This window comes from Heterodontus francisci, chromosome 4 (genome assembly GCF_036365525.1).
Source record: "Heterodontus francisci isolate sHetFra1 chromosome 4, sHetFra1.hap1, whole genome shotgun sequence".
Lineage (NCBI taxonomy): Eukaryota > Metazoa > Chordata > Chondrichthyes > Heterodontiformes > Heterodontidae > Heterodontus > Heterodontus francisci.
The window spans coordinates 93,534,905-93,559,103 of NC_090374.1; the positions used below are offsets into that span (position 1 = coordinate 93,534,905).

General features: G+C 45.8%; 1 protein-coding gene across 7 annotated transcripts in view; it reads right to left on the reverse strand.

Annotated features, from left to right (window-relative positions):
• sema6a (sema domain, transmembrane domain (TM), and cytoplasmic domain, (semaphorin) 6A) overlaps window positions 1-24,199 on the reverse strand; it is a 187,507-nt gene that overhangs the window by 44,288 nt on the left and 119,020 nt on the right. For all 7 annotated transcript variants that reach the window (XM_068029878.1, XM_068029883.1, XM_068029880.1 and 4 more), the window contains 3 exons: window positions 10,379-10,472; window positions 7,718-7,837; window positions 3,756-3,844 (listed from right to left, as the gene is read on the reverse strand). In XM_068029878.1, the coding sequence (XP_067885979.1) occupies window positions 3,756-3,844; window positions 7,718-7,837; window positions 10,379-10,472 (303 nt within the window). The remainder of the gene's footprint in view (window positions 1-3,755; window positions 3,845-7,717; window positions 7,838-10,378; window positions 10,473-24,199) is intronic.

The following is a 24,199-nucleotide window of genomic DNA, read 5'->3' on the forward strand; positions in this document are numbered from 1 at the left end:
TAGAATTCTTGGGAATAAATAAGGTCTTTCCCTCAGTTATCTGCACTAGTGTATAGCTATTACTTATTAGCCTGTGACACTCTTCCACTGTACAAACCATCAATTGTTTTACTGTCACCTTTGTTAGAAGCTCCTTTTTGGCAACAAGTATTTTGGTTAGTTAAAAATGAACTAAGCTTTGCTCAGTGGTAGCACTCTCGCCTCTCAAGTCAGAAGGTTGTGTGTTTAGGTCCTGCTACAGAGTTTGCAGCATATATTCTAGGCCAAAATTTCAGCGCAGCACTGAGCGAGTGTTGCTTTGCTGGAAATGCCATCTTTCCAATGAGACATTAAATTGAGTCCCCATCTGCCTGTTCAACTGGATGTAAAATATCTCAAGACACGATCTGAAGAATAGCAGGGGAGATCTCCCAATGCCATGGCCACCACTTATCCCCCAACAGGCACCACTGAAAACAGATCAACTGGATATTTACCTCGCTGCTGTTTGTGGCACCTTGCTGTGTGAAAATAGCCTACTAAATTTGCCTACAAATCAGTGACTGCATTTTAATGCAATTATCAGTTGTGAAGTATTTTGGGATGCCCTGACAGCATGAAAGACAATATATAAATGTAAGTTCTTTCTCTAAAATATTTAAAATGTTAAACAATAGCATTTTAAGCAGCAACAGGAATGCACCATTTTCCATAAGGGATGTTTTCACAAAGTTCTTTTAAAGGATGAGCATGTAGCTTATTTGAGAATTTTACAAAGCATCCCAACAAAGAAATTATAAAGTGAGTGCAAGATACTTCGCATTGTGATATCAGATTACATACAGATTTAATTGCCAGTCTGCTGAGTGAGACAGCAATCAGGGGGCTACAATTGGATTGAGAAAGAAGAAAAAATGATAGCCACAGTTTCTGCTCCTGATCATTGTTAAGTGACTCCTACTGGATGTAGGGTGAGGTCAGATTGGGTTCTGCTGTGAGACTTGCCATGGCTACATCATCTAGGATCATTCAACAGCACAGAAGCAGGCTGTTCGGCCCATTTTGCCCATGCCAGCTCTCTGCAAGAGCAACTCGCTTGTTCCACTCCCTTGCCCTTTCTGTGTAGCCCTGAAAATTTTTACTCTTCAGGGTCTTATCCAATTCCCTTTTGAAAGGCACAATTGAATCTGCTTCCACCATATTCTCAGGCAGTGCGATTCAGATCCTAACCACATCTTGCATAAAAAAGCTTTTCTTCATATGGTCATTGGTTCTTATGGTATTCACCTTAAATTGGTGTCCTCTGGTCTCGACCCTTGCTGCTGACACTATTCAAGTACACACACCACGATGGTCACTTAGCCCATGGAACTATATCCTAACAAGAGTCAGCGTCTTCAGGAGAGATGGGGAGATGGAAGGGAGGGGTAGACTGCCAAATCAATTGACGTATAGTAACCTTTCCTTTTAGGGATGGATCTTTGTTACCTGTACCATTACTATGACAGGTTAACTGGCGGCTGATAAAAAGGATATTTTATATACTTCTCCATTGCTTAAAAAACCCACCAAAAGTGTTCATGGTACATCAAGAGTGTCTTACAATGAATAAGACTACTAAAGATCTATACCAGGGTTGTCCAACTTTTTTGCATGGGGGGCCACATTACAATTTTTGTCTTACACAGGGGATCGGTGAGACAAATTCGGAAAGATAAAGGCATTAAAAATTTATCTTACTATTAATCAAGAAAAAAAGTACTTTTTTGTAAAGAAGATTTAAATAAGAAGATTAATTTATAGACTTATTCTTCACTATGTTGGACACTGATTTAGTGAGATACCTGGCATTTTGTTGCTTGCACAAGTAGTCAATGTTTGCCCACATTCTTCTTGTAGCAATGCAGAGTATTCCCCCTCTGCCCCCTCTCTTATCCCTTCCCCCCTTCCTCTTTCCCCCCTCTTTCTCTCCCTCTGTCCCCCTCTCTCTTTCCCTCCCTCTGTCCCCTTCTCTCTCTCTCTCCCTCTCTCTCTCCCCCCGTCCCTCTCTCTCTCTCTCCCCCTGTACCCCCCGCTCTCTCCCTGTCTCCCCACCTCTCTCTCTCTCTGCCCCCCTCCCCCACTATCCCCTCTTTCTGCCCCCTTTATCTCTGCCTCCTCTCCCTCTCTGCCCCCTCTGCCCAATCTCTCTCTGTGCCCTCTCTCTCCTTGTCCCCCCTCTCTCGCTCTCTCCCTACCTCCTTGCTCTCTCTCCCTGTCCCCCCCACTCTCTCTCTCTCTCTCTCCCCCTGTCCCTCCACTCTCTCTCCCCCTGTCCCCCCCTCTATCTCTCTCTCCCTGTCGACCCTCTCTCTCCCTGTCCCCCCATCTCTCTCTCCCTGACCCCCATCTCCCTCTTTCCTTTCCCTCCTCACTCTCTCTCCTCCGTCTCCCCCCCTTTCCTTGTCTCCCCATCTCTCTCTCTCTCCCTCTGCCCCCCTCTCCCTTCCACCCCTCTCTCCCTCATCCCCCCCTTTCTCTCCCTATCCCTCTCTCTCCTTCGACCTCCCTCTCTCCGTCCCTAGTCTCCACCTCTCTCTCTCTTTCCCTCCCTGTTCCCCCCCATCTCTACCCGTTCCCCACTTTCTCGCTGCCCCTCTCTTTCCATGTCTTCCCTCCCCCTCTGCCCCCCCTTATCCCTTCCCCCATCCCTCTTCCCCTTGCTCCCCTCTCTCTCTTCCTCTGTCCCCCTCTCTCTCCCTCTGTCCCCCTCTCTCTTTCCCTCCCTCTGTCCCCTTCTCTCCCTCTGTCCCCCCCTCTCTCTCCCTCTGTCCCCCCCTCTCTCTCTCTCTGTCCCCCTCTCCCTGTACCCCCTCTCTCTCTCCCTGTACTCCCCTCTCTCCCTGTCTCCCACCCCTCTCTCTCCCTGTCTCCCACCCCTCTCTCTCCCTGTCTCCCACCCCTCTCTCTCTCTCACAGTTTCAGAGGTCAGAACTCTCAGCTTTGTGATAGGTAAACTTTTTTTAAAAAGTCGCAGCCATCGGTTTCACAGCTGACAGGCATTTAGAGCAGGAACAGCACTTCTGATTCGGTCAAGTTTGTGGTTTTCGGTGGACTTTAAAAAAAATAAAATTGGAACCCGCCGGAAAACCACAAACTTGTCCAAATTGGAAGTGTTGCTCCCGCTCTAAACATCTGTCAGCTATGAAACTGAAGGCCGTGATTTTTTTAAAAGCTGGACTGGAACCAATGGGAAATTTCTCATCCGTGAAATTATCAGTCACGGACCTCAAAACCTTTACCACGGACACTGGTGTCCATGTACGGGCACATTACTGACCCCTGGTGGGAAAGCTCAGAAGAGCAGCTTTATGGTTGGTCATTTTTTTTTTAAATTGCAAGTCAATTTCACAGCTGACAGGTGCTGGGAGCGGGAAAAGCGGTTTCCCAACTTTGGGGTTTTCTGGCAGGTTCCGACTTTTTTTTCCAAAAGCCCACCAGAAAACCCCGAATCTGTCTGAAGTTGGGAAACCGCTTTTCCCGCTCCCAGCACCTGTCAGCTGTGAAATTAACTTGCAATTTTTTTCTTTTAAATCCAGCCTGGAAGAAGCCGCCAATGGAGAATTTCTCATCTCTGAAATTACCAGTCACAGACCCCAGGCGAGGATGAGGAACAGCTGGATACAGTTTACATCTGCGGGCTGGATCCTGGGCCGGAGGCGGCAGGTTAGACAACCCTGATCTATACCTCTTACTGGCCATAATCTCATGTTATTCAAGAAAAGTTTGACCCCTACCTTTCCCATGGTGTTGTATTCTACAGCTATTTCCCGAAAGAAGAAGTAGATATAATCATCATAATCCACAGCCTGGACAAAATAAGGTTCTGTAACAGAGTAAGGAAGGATACATTAAATAGTTCAGCTGTAAACATAGTTCAAACACTCAAGAGTGTCACAAGTTAAGCGGCACAACCAAATGTTTCGCTTTAATAGTCGTGCACAGTCCTGTTAAACTGTACATGTGATACACAGACTGTGGGATGACATCAATAGGATAACTACCAGAATTAGTTCTCGATGGTATTGGTGTGGGATTCCCACATGTGAGGCTAATGTCAGCTGACACAGTGGGCTGGATTTTTGTTTTGGAGTCAGGAAATCCAGGTCCCAATCTCGCACTGTTTTGGAAATAGTCACCCGACACAATTTTCAAAGGAATGGCCAACTAATGGCCAAAGGGCGCACTCGCCATACAATTAAAGACAGCATGCAGGCTCCGGAAGGAGCTGCAACCTGACGATGTAGGTAAGGGAGACAGAGGGCCGCAAGATGGAGGCACCTTCTCAGCACTTTTTACAAACTTTTAAAAAAGAAATGGCCACAGCTGTCAGATCACCATTGTTGAGGGGGAAACATCTGCTGGCCTCCGGATGCTGCTGAGGGCCCGCAGGCCAACTGGAAAACTCCAGTTGGCCTCTGATCACTGGCCTGCTTGTGGGCAGGCAGCTGTCACCTGTTGTCGGACGACATTAAGAGTGGACCACCTTAAGGAGCTGAAAGCGAAGATCACCGGAGGAAGTGATGTCTTGTCACATGACCAGTACATTGTGTGTGGAGCCCGACAGAGCAAAATGTGCTTAGATGTAGAACGTGCAGTAACTGTTTGCATATATATGTTCCAGTTAAAGTATAATAAAACCCACATTTACTTTGGATATTACTTGTAGTCCTGTGAGTCTTACAATAAATCAAACACCAAAACAATCACAGTGGCAACGCTTGGGATATATTTTTTCTGAAGACCATCAAAGATTACACGGTGGCAACATCGGATTTTTTTCTGAAGAACAAACCAACAAAGAGCTAACAAAGAACTGCAGGCTGCCAACTTGGAGTGGCTGAAGAGACTGGACAGTAGTCAACAGGAGACCCCACAACACTGCAGCGAGCTAGACTACAGACATGACCCCAGGGGTTGTTGAAACTGAGTACAGCAGGCAATTTGCCAGGAGATTGGAGCTTTCACCTACCATACAGTGGTTCGAAAAATTTGAAAAGCAGTAGCTGAAGCATTGCTGTTTTAGTTTTCCCTTTTTTGGCTTTGTGGGCGGGGCCTAAGCCAAAAAGTGCAGGAAGAGCTCAATAGCACCACTGGAGGTCCAGCACAGTAAGAAAGCCTGGTTGTGGCAGCTATCAGTACTGCAAGCTCATGCCCTTTAAAAATGCTCTGTTTAAAAGAAAAGGCAGCTCACAATTAAAAAAAACCCAGCCTGTGTTGTCTCACTCTTAAAAGGGGCAAGCCTGTCAAAACGAATCTGTCTTAAAAAGGAAACAAAAGGAACTGTGCCTGTGAAAACGCTTGTATTTATAAAAAAGCAGGACCATCAAGACAATGGCTTTCAGATATCTGATTATAGACTGGAAGCTGTCAGACATAGTGTCTGAATTTAAACTGTTACGACAGTGAATGGAGCTGTGTTTCCCCAATCAAGAAGTGAGTGAACCAGAGAAACAAGCTACCAAAATTAAGATCGCACTGGGCAACGTGGGCTGGAGTTATCTTGGTAGTTATCCTATTGATGTCAGCTGAGGAACTAAAGGACCCTTACAAGATATGGGCATTCCTGGAGCAGCAACTCAAAGTGAGATAAATTTTCCAGTACATAGACTTGAGCTTATGACCGACTGGCAAAGGCAAGATGAATCCATTGACCAGTTTGTTGCAAGGCGCCAACACAAAGCTCAATATGGTGACTTCACAGATACTGAATTATCGGAAGGGGTTACAGAACTAGTAATTGCATCTACCCCACGAGAGAATGTTCAAAAAGACCTGCTAGAAAAAAAGAAAGGGCACACCATAGATGCACTACTCAATGATGGAAGGAAATATGAAGCCATATTGGGTGCCAACAGCTACAAGTGTTGGGGGTGGCTACGACAATTGGTATGGTAACGAAGGCTCAGAAATCTGCTAAGCGCTGTGGCAAATGTGGCCTGACACATCCTAATCACAGTTGTCTGGCGTACCAGGATCAGTGCAAAGCTTGTGGCATGCGAGGACATTGGGCAAGGCAGTGGTCGAGCTAAGATACTGCACATTGGAATGATGGCAGATCACCTGAGAGAGAACATCTGCGAGACAGGATAACAAATGCAACAAAAGGAATGCCAACACAAAACAAAAGTGCAAACAGCTACATCAGGTTGGTAAAGGGACAGATTTCCAGGAAGACACAGATGAAGAGTGCACTTGTGCGAACATTTCACACAGTCAATTTGGATCAAAATGTCAATGCTATTATGCAATCTGAGGCATTCACCATGATAGGGTTTACATTTCTGCAGAAGAGTGGCAGCCACAAGCTCAGAGTAAAAACTGACACTGGAGCAAGTGCAAATATTTTGCCCATCCATATACAGAAGGACATGTACTTAAAGAAATGGAAATCTATGGTGGAACCCACCATGGCCAGGCTGACTGCCTACAATAATTCTCCAGTCAAGTGCATTGGAATGATAACCTTGCAGTGCAGCAATGAGAGCTCCGAATGGCTACCACAAATTTTTTATATTGTGGACACAACTGGACCAGCTGTCGCAGGACTTCCAGTATGCAAACATTTACGAATCATCACGATACATAAAGTCAGTAATGTACAGAAGATGGTACAAAATATCCAGGTCAAGCATATCTGGTTGGTCCATGTAAAGGACAACACAAAGGCTGCAAGTCTTGACATGAAGCGGTTATATGACCCAGAGTCTGTCCTCCGGTTTCAGTTCGTTGTGGCAGGTACCCGGAATCCACAGGAATTGCTGGTGATTGGTGGTGTTGCCAGTCATCATATTTCTAGCTTTTCAAACAAGGAAAGAGGTTTATGATAACCGGATTGGGACAAATAAGTAAACCTCCTCGATGTTTAGGGAGTGTTAAATTTGCTTACCTGTAAATAACGTTTTGTTTTAATCATGTATAGTTAATCTGAACCGCAACATCATTGCTTATTGTACATACGTTTTTATCTTTGGAAAATGAAGGGGATGTTGTGGGGCAACCTTAACAGCGAACCACCTTAAGGAGCTGGAAGTGAAGATCACTGGAGGAAGTGATATCGTGTCACACATGAGCAGTTAGTTATGGATGGAGCCCAACAGAGCAAGATGCATTTAGATGTAGCTCTTGCAGCAACTATTTGTATTTATATGTTCCAAAGTATAATAAAACTCATGTTTACTTTGGCTATTACTTGTAGTCCTTCAGTCTTACAATAGATCACACAGCAAATGGATCAAGTTAATATTACGACACTCCACTCAACTTGCCTCCTTGAAAATGGCCTGAAGGTTGGAAGACGCCGGCACAACATTCAGTGCCGGGAAATTCCTGACCTGCCTGCTTCCGTTCCTGCCTCTGGCTGGCTTTTAAAATCCAGCCCATGTGCACAATCCCATCACCACCTTCTACAAGTCCTTTTGTGCTAAAGAATAGATTTTTTAAATTCAAAGATGTAAGATGAGCATATGAAAAACATTCCATAAGGAGCCTGTGGAGTATTTCCAGATCCCATGATATCCTGAGGTGTGCCTTACTCGTATTCAGTGACGCCACTTGGAGTTCACTCAAATGAAACCACAAAAGATAAAATCCTGTCTCATTCAAAGACAATAAAAACCACAGGATCTTTAAGATGTTAGAGATAATGATTTTTTGGAATCTTGACAACAGAGTCATCAAACGCCATCTGTTTACTCACCTTTTAACCATTTTGAGTCATGTTTTACTGTCCGTAGTGTTGGACTTTCTCCAAGGCTCCGATAAATAACAGCATCAATTGCAAGGAAGTCTGTTACAGTTGCTGAATAAAGCTTGCCTTCTGGAAGAAACACAATTAAAATAGACATTTTAATCATGTATAGTTAACCGGTTTAATTTTGATGGGAAATACGCTGTAAGAACTTTAGAATTCACTCAAATCAAACCATGAATGATAAAACTGGAAAAAGACACCAGTTACTGCAGTTGTTTCAGGTACATCTTAAGTATGTTGTCCAGGCAATAGTCAACTTTGGTCAACAGGTTGAGATAAACTCTAAATTATTCTTCTAAGTTGGCAGTCACACTACTAACCAATAGTTCCAAACCAATAGTGACGACTAAAAAATCAGTCTCAAAACAATCATCAATACTATTACCATACAGCTATCCCAACAATGCTAGGATATAAGGTAACTGTTACAACTTTTAAACCTGTTTTCAATATTTTCTCAGGTACAGCTGTACTTCTATAAGCAGCCTAAACTTCTTACGTTCAGGTGTGTGCCAGCATAATCCAGGTGTGTGACAATTGGACCCCCTTCCATTCTGAACCTTATATTGTATGAATCACAGGTCTAATCAAATTTCACCTTGATTCAATTAATAACAGAACCTTTCCCAAAAACAAGAAAGGTGTCAAAACTTAACTTGTTGTGGTCAGCTTTCTGTTTCTGACCAGCTCTGGACTAGAGGAGCAAGTTTACCCACATTGGGTTAGACTTCCTCCCCAGACCTATCTGGCTGTTGCATGTCCCATGTATCTTTTTTCTACACTCTTCAGTATTTACACAAAACAAAAGGGTGGGGCATTGGACTCTTTCCCCATTCAGGGATTCAGCAGTAGATTAAACTGAATAACATTTCTTCCAACAGCAGACACCTTGGCAGCGATTTTCAATTGTGGGTGGGGTCAGGAAGGGGTGTGGGCGAGATTTAAAAATCACGTTCCTGGAGGGCGGCATTGGATTCTGCCGCTTCTGGAACGCAAAGCAATTTTCAAAGGGAGGGTGGGAGGGTGAAAGGGGAACTCGCTCGCCTCCAATTAACAGCCCATTCAGCACCTTGAGGAGCTTGTTAATGGGCCAGGGAGGGCGAGTTAGCAATTTGGTGGAGATTACCACACCCAAACAAACAGTCTGGTGCATGTCAGTGTACAGCTGTTGGATTCAAAGCAGGCAGAGGTTAAAGTTTCTTTTATTGACGTTGAAAACTTTTGGGAGCTGGGGGATCTTGCGCTGGATCGTGCGATTTACTTTCCATTTGTGCTCAGTGAGGCTGCTGGCCCTCCAAGGTGCTGCCTGCTTTCTTCTGCAAGGCAGCAGCAGGCCCTACCGTGGCTGCCATCTGCCTTTGCTGCTCACGCTCTACAGGCATCTCCCACCTCCTGGTGATGCTTGGTGCCACTAATGGGGGCTGAGCTTGCCTCCAGCCCAACTAGTGTGTGAGTGACACCGTTGTGGCATGGGGTCAGGACCTGGAAATTGTCCGAGCGCAGGTTCCCAACCCCGATTTGAGAATCCAGTTACTCATATTGGGCTGACATAAATGAGAAACATCTCTACCCAACTCCTGCCCTCCTCCCCTTAGGTGTAGATATTCACTGGCATTTCTAATTTACAAAGCCTAGAGCCTTCTGGTTAAAAGAACTTGTCTGAATCCAAATTTAGATTTTCTAGCTTTGCTGTTATGTAAATGAGAGCTACATTTAACTGAATCTAAATTACACTATGGTTCCCCCGTGGTAGCAAAGTTATAAATCCCAAAATCTTAACACTCCTAAAAGGTCACAAGAAAAACAATGTTAAAACAGTAATGCAAAATAGTGACTAAAACGAAAACAGGAATTTGTCTGCAATTTCCCTTCAATCCACGAAGGTAAACAACTTGCTTTTATATAGCACTCTGAATATAAATAATTTCTAAAGGCATTTCACAGATGGGCATATGGAAAACAGGAACTGAGCCAGAAAAAGACTCATTAGGAGGGATGACCAAATACTTGGCTGAAGAGATAGGATTTGAGAAGGTTTTAAAGAAAAGACAGGTGGAGAGATGAGGGGATTTAGGGAAGGAATTTTGGCAAATAGCAGCCTTGAAACTTAAAGTGCTGCTACTAATGGTAAAACAAAGAGAGATGCACAAGAGGCCAGAGTCAGAGAAACAGAATGTTGGGGGTGGGGGTGGGTGAGGTACTAGCTGGCAGCTGGTGCAGTGGTGTAAGAGAATGCAAGTCAGTAATGATAGAGCTGGAATAATAAAACTTATTGGTAATGAGTTGACATTTTGCTGTATCCGAAAGGCTACACTATTCTGTCTACATCTGGAAGTGTCTTCCCCTTTGACCTCCCTCTCCCCCACCTTAGTGGTTGATAGGATGACCAACAATTGGTATTCCCCATTTCAAATCTACTAAATCATATGCTGTTGTAGTGGTGGAAGTGTGTTACTGGGGCACAATACTGCTTCAGATTCAGAAATGACGTTACTTTTTCTGTGAGATGGAGGGTGGAAGTCAAAAGAATAAATCCTTTCTGACTGAATATTTAAATGTATTATATTGAGACAATTGACACATCACAAAGTCTAGACAAATGCTTACCAGCAAAAAGTGCAACATTTGCATGTTTTGGATCATAAGGACACCTTGCCATTCCACTAATGTTGTCATCTCCAAGAACGTCCAGGGTGTCCAACTGAAACAGATAAGAAGAATTTATGTTTAAATTCTTGGGCAAGTAGCCAGTAATATTATTTAAGAACAGTGTCATTTCACAATGCACTGTACTCAATGAAGGCCACTGCCATGGCCTCCATCTCAGTCAAAACAACATGTAAAGGAGTGATTCCGCTATTCAGTGCTCTCGGTGGCAAGTGAACTACTCCCAGGGCTGCACACACTATAATTTTCCCTTCATTGAAATTAACAGAGAAAATTTGAGACTGTGCATCCACAATGATCCCAACAGTTATTCCCTACAAGCATTGTTCCCCAATAGGAAAATTGTGAACCTTTGAATGACCTTTATAGACTTCTCATAACACCTCCTTTACACATTTGAAGAAAGGGGTGCTGTTACGACCAGGTGAGAATGGGTCTAGGAGTTCCCTCTCAGCCTTTGCCTGGTTTAACTGTAACGTTTAATTTTACAAAACACCTTGTTTTTAGCTCCCCCTTCAGTGAATCCTTGTTCACCACTTTCTAATTGTAAGGCAAAGAATTCAATCAAGACAGGTTTTCTTAGATTTAAACAAGAAAGGTAGAAGTTTATTCATCTTAAACTCTAATCTGGTTAATGACTATGAATATGCGATGTGACCATGCTAGCATGCATACGCGATAAACACACATGCAGATAGAGACAGAAAAAGTAGAAAATAATAAAGGGGAAAAGTTTGAGTCAATATCTGTTAGTTATTTACTGTCCTTTGAGTTCAATGTGGAGTGATTGGTTGCTGGTAAGTCCTGCTATATGTTGGGGCCCAGTTCACACTTCAAATTGTTTCAATGTCAGAATCTTTTCTCCCGAGGTATACCTGTCTTCCGTGGGTCTGTTGGCTCGGGAGAAAGCGAGAGCGATAGCCAGGAGAGAGGCATCCTTGTTCCAGCTTCATCATTATTCATCACCATCTCTCTCATCCCTCTCTCCCACTCTGTGTCCATCCCTCCCTCCTCTGTGTCCCCCTCTCTCTCTCCACCCTCTTTCTGTGACTCCCCCCGTGTCCCTCCCTCCCACCCTCCTCTCCCCTCCCTCTTTCCCCCAGCCCCAACCCTCTGTCCGCCTCTCCTCCCTCTGTCCCCCTTCCATCTTTCCCCTTTCCTCTTCCCTCGTTCCCTGCTTGCTCTCCCCCCTCACTCTCCCTCTTTGCTCTCCTCCCTCTCTGTCTCCCCCTCTCTCTCTCCCCGCCCCCTCTGTCCCCCTCCCACCCCCATTCTCTCTCTTCCCTTTCTCTCTCCCCCCTCTCTTTCCATCCCCCTCACCATGCACCAGGAGCAGAAATACATTGCTGCTCAGTGCCGGCCCTGCACTCTGAGAGAAAATAGGTCCTTTGGAGAGCTGAGAACATGGACTGCCTGCCTAAAAAAAAACAGCTTGCTCTGGCTCAAAGAAGTCTTGCCTTTCCAGTTCTACCATTGCTTTCCTGTGCACTATCCTATCTGTTCTACCAACATCAATTCTCTACATGGCTGAATCTGCAGGCTGGACATGGACAGTGAGCACTTGATTGACGGCAACAGTCTTCCCAGCGAGTTCTGTCTCCCCCGTGCTCCTAGTCGATGGAGGTTCGCCAACAGGCAAACAATTTGCACTTTTGATTGGCTTGTTGGATACAAGACTTTGCCGGGCTGTAGGACCTAGCTTAATGCCCCGAGGATCCTAATCCTTTGTAATTACTTTCGCTCCTGATAATTTCAATGGCTCCAAGCCTTTAAACTTGTGTTTTAAAATTTAATTTTATTTTGAAACATAAGTTTAAAGGCTTGGAGTAGGACATTTAAGTTACCACAGACCTCAAAGTTTTTACCACAGACGCTCATGTCGGTGTACAGACACATTGCTGACTCCTGCCCTGTATGCACTGGAAAGCATTAAATTAGCTTTTCAGTGTCAGTGTCAGTTCAAAGCTTGTTCACCATATTATTTCTGGGTTTCCCAACCAATTTGGTTGAGTCGGTGTGATGAAGATTTCAACTCCAGTATTTAAAGGGACATTGCAAACATGATATTTAATGGATTCTGGAGTTGGGAGCAGAACACAAGAAAGTGACAGAATGGACTGCACATGCTCAAAAGCTGTGCCTCTCTGTAGTGATGCCTCCCTCACCTTGGAGATTCACCCATCCTTCTCTGTCTATGCACTTCCTCATCCCCATTCATCCACCACCACTGGCACTCACTCTCATCATTCTGCAATGTCATACCTCGTCCTCAAAGTCACCCTTAAAAATGCTGTCCATCCATCTGTAAATTATTCTCATTCATGGGTCTATTTTATTACCTCTTGCAAAGGAGAAGAGAGCACAGAACATGAGGGAAAAGCAGAGAACTGAAGGTGGCCCTCCAACCATCTCACAACTGATAGCTACACAGGAGGAGGCACTGGACATCAGTGGAGTCTCAGCATGCTTAGACATTGGAGATGGGAAGATGGGGGCCTCTCAGCTACCTGGTAACAAAATTAAGTATCAGTCACATGGCAGACAGCACTCACACATGCTGACTTGATGTCAACAGCCACTGATACTGATCTCTTAAAACATATGCCAGTTCTAATTCAAGACTTTAATCTCCCACAGGGCCTTCAAGCATCCAGCAGAGGCGGTGCAGGAGGATGATGACATTTCCTCAGAGGAGGTCACTCACTCTGAAGGCTGAACTTAATGTGCCCTCTGGAGACATGCTAGGAGGTAGGGAGGTACCCATAGAATTGAGATAGGAGGCCGGGATGGAGGGCCTGTCACCTTCCCGTTGCTCCGCAAAATTGCCTTCTGAATCGTTCTGTGTGGCACAATTCAACAAACCCCAGGTTGCCCAGCAGGTTAGTCATGTGACTAGTTCCTTATCTGGAACAGTCCCTCCTGCGAGGTTTGTGGATTGTATTATCTTAGCAGGCCCTGGAATGCGCTTCCTCACATCTTCACTGTCTGGTGATCAAAATCCATTTGGGTTAATTGGATCAGGGAATAGTCCTTTGTGTCCACAAGCAGTGTCTCTTAGTATGCAACATCCTAGGGGCTACCACTGACCAGAAACTGAACTGGAGTAGCCATATAAATACCGTGGCTACAAGAGCAGGTCAGAGGCTAGGAATCCTGTGGCGAGTAACTCACCTCCTGACTGCCCAAAGCCTGTCCACCATCTACAAGGCACAAGTCAGGAGTGTGATGGAATACTCTCCACTTGCCTGGATGGGTGCAGCTCCAACAACTCACAAGAAGCTCTACACCATCCAGGACAAAGCAGCCCGCTTGATTGGCGCCCCACCTACAAAGATTCACTTCCTTCACCACCGACGCACAGTGGCAGCAGTGTGTACCATCTATAAGATGCACTGCAGCAATGCACCAAGACTCCTTAGACAGCACCTTCCAAACCCGCGACCTCTACCAACTAGAAAGGACAAGGGCAGCAAATGCATGGGAACACCACCACCTGCAAGTTCCCCTCCAAGTCACACACCATCCTGACTTGGAACTATATTGCCGTTCCTTCACTGTCGCTGGGTCAAAATCTGGAACTCCCTTCCTAACAGCACTGTGGGTATACCCAAATGGACTGCAGCGGTTCAAGAAGGCAGCTCACCACCACCTTCACAAGGGCAATTAGGGATGGGCAATAAATGCTGGCCTGGCCAGCGACGCCCACATCCCATGAATGAATAAAGAACAAAGAACAAAAGAACAAAGAACAATACAGCACAGGAACAGGCCATTCGGCCCTCCAAGCCTGCGCCGATCTTGATGCCTGCTTAAACTAAAACCTTCTGCACTTCTGGGGTCCGTATCCCTCTATTCCCATCCTATTCATGTATTTGTCAAGATGCCTCTTAAATGTCTCTATGGTACCTGCTTCCACCACCTCCCCTGGCAACAAGTTCCAGGCACTCACCACCCTCTGTGTAAAAAACTTGCCTCGCACATCCCCTCTAAACTTTGCTCCTCTCACCTTAAAGCTATGTCCCATAGTAACTGACTCTTCCACCCTGGGAAAAGGCTTCTGACTATCCACTCTGTCCATGCCGCTCATAACTTTGTAAACCTCTATCATGTTGCCCCTCCACCTCCGTCGTTCCAGTGAAAACAATCTGAGTTTAACCAACCTCTCCTCATAGCTAATGCCCTCCAGACCAGGCAACATCCTGGTAAAGCTCTTCTGTACCCTCTCCAAAGCCTCCGCGTCCTTCTGGTAGTGTGGCGACCAGAATTGCACGCAATATTCTAAGTGTGGCCTAACTAAAGTTCTGTACAGCTGCAGCATGACTTGTCAATTTTTATACTCTATGCCCCGACCGATGAAGGCAAGCATGACGTATGCCTTCTTGACTACCTTATCCACCTGCGTTGCCACTTTCAGTGACCTGTGGACCTGTACGCCCAGATCTCTCTGCCTGTCAATACTCCTAAGGGTTCTGCCATTTACTGTATACTTCCCACCTGCATTAGACCTTCCAAAAAAAAATGTCCTTCCAGCCGAAATGTCTGGTGATCTTCAAACAAGTCATTTCTTCACTGCAGCAACAATTTAAAATCAATGTTCACATGACAAAATGAATATGCCTCACTCTTGGCAGGTGGGGGTCTGCATGACAGGTGCATTTAACAACAGAGCACTTTAGAGTAAACACAACAACAATGGAAGAAAACATGAAATTAAGATATTTGTAGCATGAGTGAATGAATAAATACGTATTAAAAGTGCAACATTTTGGATTAGAATAATAGTAATATATGAATTTTTACGGAAATATGTTTTCCTAAATAAGTTCACAAAGGAGTGAGTACTTTAGAGAGTGATCCAACTACAAACAGATAATAAAAGGCTTGAGACTACTTGGCGACTACTCTGTTTTTGAAGACAATTTTGCAAACTACAAGGTGAGTGAAGGTTTAAGTTAAATTACTTAAAAAATTAGTAATTTGTCCTAATATATTGCATAGATGTCTCTTTAAAGCAGCCTGCAAATTTGTGCTTTTATTGCTTTAACAGTTGGTAGGAAAGAATGTTATCTGGAAGTGTGGCCAACATCCAAAAAAATGCTTCTATTTCAACTGTTCTTCCCCATGTAGCTGAAATATTCTAACCACCATTTCACTGCTTGTAGCTTTAGAAATTTGCTTTAACTTCCCAAAAATGAATGGTGACTACAATTACCCAATGGTTTAAGAATAAATGAACTGTTCCTGTTGTAAAAACCATACAAACCAGGAAGGTTCCATGTTTGATGCCTGAGCTGTGGTGAGTTAGGTTACCTCAGTTGGTGCAACAGTATAACTCCTACAATTGATGTCAGACCAGGGGAGAAAAATCAGCCACGGTTTTTGCTTCTAATTATATCCAGTGATCTCAAACTGGACAGTGCATACATTTAATACATTGTGAGCCCTGATCTGCCATGTTTTCTCCGGCCAAAATAACCAGCTCACACAAAGAATAGTCACTTGGGGTGAGGTACTGGAGAGTTGGCAATGGCCGGAATTTTACGGCTCCCACCCCGGGCACAGTCTGGGATGTGTAAAATCGAGTGGGATGGCAGGGGGTGCCGTGCCTGTCTCCAACCTTTATTTCACCAGCAGCGGGGTAGGTGCCTGCCCTTGGTTTAATTGAGGCCCTTATGTGGTTAATTAATGGCCACTTAAGGGCCTCTTCCCCCTACTGCTGGTGTTTTACCAGTGCCGGGTGGGGGCCCACACCACTTGGCGAGGCTGCCTGGTATACTGTAGGCTTGGGTGGTGGGGTGGGGGTGGGGGTTGTACCTCCTGTTCAGGCACCCTGTGCCTCCACGGATGCCTCCACCCCCCGGCCTCTCAATTGTACCCACGCCCCCCCCACCTCCCTGGGGTCTGCCTGACTGGTGACTGGCCCCGGCGAGCCCACCCCACTTAACTTTACTCTGGGCCTCCAGCGCTACTCCTAGTCCCAGACATACTGCAGTCCCAGCAGTGGCCATCACTCCCAGTGGAGGTGGGACATCTTGCCTCAGTAGCGTGGAACTAATTGCCTGCAGAACGCAAAATCTGGTTGTGACCTCTAGGGCCAGCGGAGGCGGGCTGGCCCCTGACTTTCCAGCTGGTGAGCGGGGCCTCCGCCTCCACGTTAAATCCTGGCCAATCTCTGTGGAACCCTGTCCCAACAAGATGTATGTTCAGAAGTGGAGAAGGAGCAATTGAAACAAAAAATAAAACTGCTGAAGCTGCATCGGCTAAAGAAAAAAGAAACCTTTTAATTTGTGTTAGCCTTTGTTCAGTGGGTAGCACTCTCGCCTTTACCTTAGTAAGTTGTGGGTTCAAGCCCCACTCCAGGGACTCAAGCACATAATATAGGCTGATGCTTCAGTGCAGTACTGAGTGAGTGCGATATGTGAGATTTGCCATCTTTTGGGTAATATGTTAAATGAATGCCTCATCTGCCCCCTCAGGTGGTCTTAAAAGATCACATGGTAATATTCACAGAAGAGCAGGGAAGTTTTGCCAGTGTCCTGATCAACATTTATCCACCACAACCAAAAAAAAAGATCTAGTCATTTATCTCATTGCTGTTAGTGGGACCTTGCTGTGCACAAATTGGCTGCCACTTTTCACTAGATTGCAATAGTGACAACCCTTTAAAAGTACTTAATTAGTTGTGAACTGTTTTGGACGTTGTGAAGGAAACCACAGCGGCCAAATAGAAACATATTAATTTCATCATATGGAACACAATTTGAACTTTTACTGGACATTGAACATAACTTGTTTAAAAGACCACAAAACTGAACAGCTAAAACATGGTTGCACATTTGCATTCTGCGAGACAGTTGCATAGACAATGGGAGTGCTCACTGATTCAATTAGCAAGAGGGGTTTTGTCATTGGTGGTGATCAAAAGACATTGAGAGCCACTGACTTTGTAAGAAACAAACCTCCACCTCCCCACTGAGTGTGACGGAGAATTTTTGAAATCAACAATCCTTGTAGACAATGTTGTTTCAAACAAAGAGCTGGTCACACGATTTACCTGCTGGCCAGACTGGGAATTGCTTCACAGATAGGTTTGGGGCAGACTGCAACTGAATTCAAAGGAGAAAGCACCCCTCTCTCCCTGTCTCTCTCTCAAGAGGACCGCTTCAGCCTTCTGGAAGTGTGCATTGGGCCCCAGCGAGAACTACAAGACCACAATTCCAATCAAAGACTTTACAGCAAAACTAAAGACAGTAACTGAATTCCATCTACTACTCAAACCCTCCCCCTTTAATTCTTTTTGCTCCTCTGTATCTATTTGTGTGTGTGTTTATCTCGTATACTAGTGTGGCTGCGTCGTGTATTTTTAGTAATGTTACCCGAATTAGAGTGATAAGCTTAATAAACATACACCTTTCTTGTTTAAACCTAAGAAAGCCTTTCTGATTGGTTCATTTACAATTAGAGAGCAGTGAGTAAGGACTCACTGAGGTGAAGCTAAAACACTTTATTTTTAAAAACACTGTTATGGCCAAACCAGGAAAGCGGTCAAAGGGGAGCCTGAAACCCCTTCTTCACCCGGTTGTAACAACGTGTTATAGTTATATAAGTTGCTGTATAAAATGCAACTCTTTTCTTTTAATTTCATTTTGAAAATACGGAAGGTTAATACGGAATTAAGTTAGTTAGCAAACCAAAGTGTTTAAATATTCCAACACTTGTACAGTTATAACACATGAAAAGTATTTTTATCTCCATAATGTCCCTCATGGCCGACTATAAACTTGGTTATGTATCATGCTGCACTTATGTAAGTGAGAACACAGACAAGTTACGAAAGAGCAGGCAGATACAATTACAGTCTGCTGGCCAGTCTGAGACATTTCTAAGATATTAGTAATGGTGCAAAACAAAAATAAGTATTAGAACATTCATTACAGGTGCATTATTGACCAATGGGCTTTTGCAGAGTCTGCACTATTCCCGTCTGTGGCATGGCAACTCAACAGGTGCAGTAACTAATATCCTTTACACAGCAGACATGAAGCAGATGGAGAAAACATTAAAAATATTTATAATTGTCAGTAGCAAACAGGTTCCAAAAAGTTGTGACATTGAAAGTGTGTACTCGACTGGAGTCATTTTTGTGACAAGTTTCCAAATTCCAAATTTTACCTGAAGGAAGCAAGTCCTGCTGCCGAGACCGAACGCAGGTGTTGTGACCACACAGACAGGAGGCGCCGAGTTGCGTGCGTGATATAATCCAGTCCGACCAATTAAGGGCTGGCAGGAGGGCGAGTGAGACTGTGCGGGCGAGGGAAGTTCTGAATCCTGAAACACTGGTGCCATCTCTAAAAGCCAGCCAGCAGCAACTGATAATGCAGCAGCCCCGGAGGGAGCAGTGAGAGCCCTGGCAGCAGTACAAAGTGAAGGCATGGCTGAAGCTTGATTAAGGGTTGCCCCAAGATTCAATGATGTCTCCCTGCAGGTCCTCCTCCAGGAAGCAAGGGAACAGAGGGAAGTCCTGTTCCCCCAGGACAGCAGGAGGAGACTGGCACAGCAGACCAAGCAGGCCTGGACGGAGCATGCAGAGGAGGTCGGCAGCTGTGGGGTTGTCCCTTGTACTTGGCTGCAGTGCTGAGAAAGTGTCAATGACCTGATGCATTCTGGCAAGGTGAGCGCAGCACATAACATTAAGCTGGCAGCCTTAAATGTGACTGAACGTGAATAAGAGATAGGAGAAGGGGGTGCTGGTGCCCACCTTGTCAGTGGAGATGCCCAGGCATCAGCATTGACTGACAGATGCATGTCAGTCTCTCTGTGCAGGACACTGGTCAGGCAGAAGTGACTCCTGCACAACCAGTACTGACTGGCCCTATGCAGGAGGCAGGCCTCTGGTACCATATTGGACAGTCAGGCCGTCACCAACATAGGAATTGTGCGTATCTTTGATGGGTGAGTATGTGCTTGCAGGAGGAGAGCTCACATCTGTGGCATGCCCTACATGGCCATCCTCATTCTCATGGAGGTGCTGCAGCTAGGTGGAATGGAGTCAGAGAAGGAAATTGCGGATGGTAAGATGGGTGTGGAGCCCCAAGAGACACAGTGGCCTAATGGATGTGAACAAGAGACCCTCTGACAAGCACAAAACATTTTGCTCACGTGTGTACCACTGCTCGCATACGGCTCCAGATGATGAGTATTCAGAAGGATGTGTTGTAAAGTGCATTGCCCTCTCATCAGTCCTCTCTCTTGTAGGTCAAGACAAGAGCAGCCAGCCACCAAGCCTGAACAACAGCCCTCCACCTCTGAGGAGGAAGAGGAGACCTCACAGGGTGCACCGTCACATCACTCCCCCATACTCTCCACCAGTGCAGATACTCTCACGTGATGGGTAGTTGCATGTGGTTATGAAAGGGGTCATAACCTGGTGAGCACACCACAGAATGTCCAAGCAGCTGATGGAGGCAGTGACTGTTGAGACCACTCACTCCCAGGGAACTGTGTGAGGGCCCACCATGCGATGCTCAGCTTCAGGCTGATGAGATGTCTCTGGTGTCATCAACAAAGCAGCAGATGCTGGAGATGCAGTGTGAGGTGTGGGAACATCTGGCAGAGCTTCCAGAGGCAACGCGCACACACATGTGGATGAAAGAGGAGTCCATCCAGGCCATGAGTGCAGCCCTGACTCTGGCGTGTCTGTGCATGGCTTCCTTCATCGAGAGATTGGCGACCCTCATGAACAGAGCAACATCCAGCAAAAACTACCCAGTAGATGCCAGAGATGCACCTGGACCTGGATACCACACCTCCATGAGCTCTGTGTAGCAATGGCTGGGCAAGATGGGGACGAGATGCCTGGAGCCATCGCTAGGTCCTCAGACTCCCCAGGTGAGCCAGGAGGGCCGAGTGTGCCCTGAAAGGGAAGAGGAGCAGACATCTGCAACTGCTGAGGGCTCCTCTCAGGGCACTCTTGGTGTTGAGAGCAGATACCTCAGCCCCTCTGACGGTGACACCAACACCTCACGAAGCCGCAGAGACAGAGGGGCTCCTGCACCTTTGCAGGAAGCCCTCAACAACTAGAAGATGACCACCACGGTCAATGAAAGCCATGGAGCAGAAAGGTCAGCAGCCTGCCTCCACCTCAGCTGACAGCACAGGGAATGAACCATGTAGGAGCACCCGCAAGTGCGTAAAAAAGTCCACCTAGCTGTACGTGGGTTTCATGGGATGTGTACTTGTCTTAAATGAGTTGTAAAATTGTGCACCACTAAAAGAATTCTTTACTTTTTTAAACGCTACTAGGCCATTAACAGTTTGCTGGCTCCAACAAAGGGAGTGATGGGAAGGAGCACATTAAGTGAGGTCATGGCATTTCCCATGCTGTTGCCTCATGTGATGACGGCTCCAGGAAATGGTACGTGCAATCAAGAACATGACAACAAGTCTGCAGAAGATGGAAGATTTATCGGATTGACTGGGAGTGTAACCAAGGCTCATGTGAAAGGTGCGAGCCTCCCTTGCTCGTCTCTTATTGCACCTTGCCCGCTGTCTCTCGTGGTCTTCATCCGATTGCACTTGATCACTATCTCCCTCCATATCCTTATCCTTGGAGGAGGTATCACGCTCCAGGTTGCTCTTATTGTTCAGAGCTTCTCCCTGGAAAGGTGCAGTCTTCAGTGACACTGCTGCTCTGACATTTGCAGGAGGTTGTGTCTCCGACAGTATATCATCTCCGGAGATATTTTATTTTTCATGCAAGTGGCTGGTTTCATTCCCCTCTACACCCTCCTCCTCCCTGCCCCTTCCAGGCTCATGATATTGGTGCCCCTCTGGTTGCTGCTGGCTCGCAACCTGTGACTGCTGCTCTCTCCCTCGCTGATGCTCCTCCTCAATGCACGTCTTGAAGCATGAGTGAATGAGGCCCATGGCAAATAGCTACACTCAATTCTCTGAGCCCCTCACTCCATCTTGCTCCATAGATACAGGTGCCAGGTCCAAGAGGGCACTCAAGTGGAATGTCCTTGCTGTGCTCGGCATGTTTGCCTCTGCTCCCTATTGATACTTCCACTGTTCACCCAGCTCCACCCTCCCTGCCAAGCCACGCTACTGCTCGCAATGGCTGCTGACTGCAGCCAACACTCTGACATCCCGCTAATCCACTGCCTCATTATTACGGTGAAGCTCTGAAGCCCTGATGTTCCCGTGCACCTGTTGTAAAATTAGAAAAACCTGGTAAAATCACTGTTAACTGCCTGTTTAACCGGCCAGTATGGCCGCCTTTGGTAATAATAATTGGTCACGAAGTAAAGATGGCTCCAACGGGCTGGTAAAATTCAGCCCATACTGTTAAATACAATGCTATGGACAGAATGGAGGCAGAACTGAAACCCCATTTCTTTTCCCTTTACTGTACGTGATCAGTGTGTTTGTGACAAGGAAGAAGTGTACGGCCAATTTGAATAACCAGCAGCACAGTTTACGTGGGTTTAAATGAAGAGGATTATTTTTGTTCACACGTCCATCCTGAAAGTTTAACACTACGTTACTCACTCACCACTCTCTCTCACTCACACACGCACACACACTCGAGAAAGAGAGCTGTTAAAAGGATAGTGCATTTTTACAAATTGCAAGCAAAGGAATAGTTCATAAGTCATGTGATTTGGCTCGTCTTGGGGAAAAGGAATGCATTGCGGGCCTGGTGAAGAAGATGTTTTCACTCCTGAAGTTTAGTTAGTTGAGTTTGAAATTTGGAGTCGTATATCAAAATTGCTGCAGTATTCTCTCGAAGAGGTGAACTTCAGGCAGGTCATGAAGATAGTTGTTTGTAGACAGGAAGTCAGTTTTCTGTACTGGTAGACTTGAAAAACGAACAGCTTTGGAGACCTTAAGGTGTTACAGTCTCCAGTTCTTTTAAGACATGATGGTACTGCCTGGTCTGCTTGCCGCTTTTTTCTGCAGTCTGTGTTTTAAAGATTTTTAATAGGAGACCAACATGGCTGCCCCACTATGTGACTTCTTACAGTTCCTTTTCTAAATATGGTGGGGGTCTAGGTTTATTAGCTCCATCCTGGTTTATTGCTGTAAGACATTCATCCTGAGGAGGAGAAAACCATTCAATTCAGGAATGTCTCCTGATGGTCTCAGGATGTCTGTTGATGACATCTCTAAGTCTGGAAGGTTTTCTTTTGTCCTTTTGAGACAGTGAATCAGTTTTTGGATATACCGGCTGAAGGTCAGCTGACCTTCGGCAGCCATCTTTGCAGCTCATGTCCACTTTTAATGTCCACTGTGGTTCATTTAAAACAAAAGGAAAATTCAGTTTCAGAAGATGCTATGCTGAATGTAGTCCATGTTTAAAGTCATGAATAGGACATGCCTTTACTGGACATGACAGTAAAAGCTGTGATTAAACGGTAAATGTTGGGATGAAACTGGATCAGAATCATCAGGAACAGGGTAGATAGTGTGGGAGGCTTACCTGAAGAGCTGTTGTACTGACTTTCATTCCACTAGATCAGGTAACTCTGGTTAATGCGAAATCAGACTGTCTGTGAAACAGAAAACCCCATTTGGGTATACTGCATAGGAGTAGGAAAACAAAATTCAAGCCAAGCTGAAGAGACCATGTGCTGAAGCTGCGTCCAGGTATTAAGACTCATCAGTTGGCAACCAATGAGGTTGAAAAAAATTGTCTGCTGCTCTCTTGATATGAAGATGACATTGACTGTAGATGTCTCTTTTCCAGAAGTAATTTTGGAAAACTAAACCAACAATGGTAATTGAATTGCCATGGCTTCACTCCTGATAACTCTGTAATATTGCTATGCTTCTGTAAGGTTAGATTCGGCAGTTTGAATGCCAGAGTGTAGAAATGTCAAGTCTGCATGCTGACATTTTGTGTTGCTTGGAGTGATCCAAGTCAAGGCTGAGCTAAGCGTCACAATGGGTCAGAAATGCACCAAGAGAAGCTCTGCACCATTACTCCATCCCTCCACCAGCCCATTAGCTTCTTATACCCATGCTAGCCTCATCATGAAAGACAGATGTTATACCAGGTGTCATTCTCAAGCAATGCTGGAAGAATAGGGGCATATCGGACAGTTTATTCTCCCCCCCCGGCGACCTGGCAAAATCTCCTCTCACTAACGTCTGAATCAGTTATTATTTGAGACCAGCAGAAACAGCTGCAGTCAAATTAGTGGCCAGAATTTTATGCTCCCCACGCCCCCCTGCCCCAAACTCCCTCTGGGAGTGGGCTGGAGGTGGGGAGTGTAATTGAGTGGGAGGCGAGAGGTGACAAACGGCCCGCCTGCCCCAGGCCAATTAAGGCTCTTAAGTAACCAATTAATTGCCACATACCCCCCGCCACCACTGGTATATTATCAGCAGCAGATGGCCACTTTGCCAGGCTGGGGGGAGACCGTCCTGATCAGGCACCCTATGCCCCACAGAGGGCCCCCCATGCGGCACAAGCCACCCCTGCTGGAACACCTACCCCTGCCCTCTCGAGCGACCATCACTCCCATCACTGAGACCCAGCCAATTGTTCCTGGCACAGCCCCACATGCTTACCTCTATTCTGGGGCCTCTTCCATCTTGCAGTCCCGGCTGGGTGCAGTCCTAGCAGTGGTCCCGCTCCCGATGGCGCTACTGGAACTCAGCAGCTGCTGGCACGCTGATTGGAGGCAGGACTTGCTGCCTCAGAGGGGCAGAAGGCCCGACCTCTTCCAATTAAATCGCTGTGTGGCTTCCAGGCCC